Source organism: Penaeus monodon, chromosome 19, assembly GCF_015228065.2.
Source record: "Penaeus monodon isolate SGIC_2016 chromosome 19, NSTDA_Pmon_1, whole genome shotgun sequence".
In the NCBI taxonomy this organism is placed as follows: Eukaryota; Metazoa; Arthropoda; class Malacostraca; order Decapoda; family Penaeidae; genus Penaeus; species Penaeus monodon.
Genome location: NC_051404.1, coordinates 45,057,326 through 45,057,847, shown reverse-complemented (window position 1 = coordinate 45,057,847; position 522 = coordinate 45,057,326). Strand labels below are relative to the sequence as shown.

Here is a 522-nt window from a genome sequence, read left to right as displayed (position 1 = left end):
TCACAGAACGTAACTCTTCTTATATATTTTGTTTACAGGACTCAAGCTCTCCACAGGAAGCAGGATGGTAATGGCCACAGGAGGCTGAAGAGACAAGCCATCAGCAACGATACTGAACAGCAGCCTCTCACGGTAGAACAGGTGAGGTAGCGAGTGCGGGAGAGTGTCAGTGAGGGAATATTAGATAAAAAAAAGAGTTAGGGAAAATTAGGAGGTGGTAATGAAGTTAAGGAATCATAAAAAAGGCATGAAAGTGTCTATGCTCCTGATTCAGTATTCATACATCTGCTTAGATATTCATAATAGTAATAACAGGATGGAGTTACCCTCTGTGTACAGTTAAGAATATACATAGACATTCATTTTTATCTTTGGTGGATGTATTAATTTCAGTTTTGTTGTTCGAAACAGGTGCTGACCGGCCTGAGGGTGACAGAGAAGGCGTTTGTCGAAGCTGACACGGAAGGCACCAAAACGGCCAGGATGGATGAACTGCTAAAGACCATTCCAGGGTAAGCGCAG

The 522-nt window shown here is 42.7% G+C and overlaps 1 protein-coding gene across 1 annotated transcript in view; it reads left to right on the top strand.

Moving 5' to 3' along the window:
* The window catches only part of LOC119585257, a gene marked incomplete in the record, with an annotated part of 12,687 nt that overhangs the window by 7,161 nt on the left and 5,004 nt on the right, over positions 1-522 (top strand). Inside the window, 2 exon segments of the mRNA XM_037933925.1 lie at positions 39-141; positions 412-512. Coding sequence (XP_037789853.1) covers positions 39-141; positions 412-512 — 204 coding nt within the window.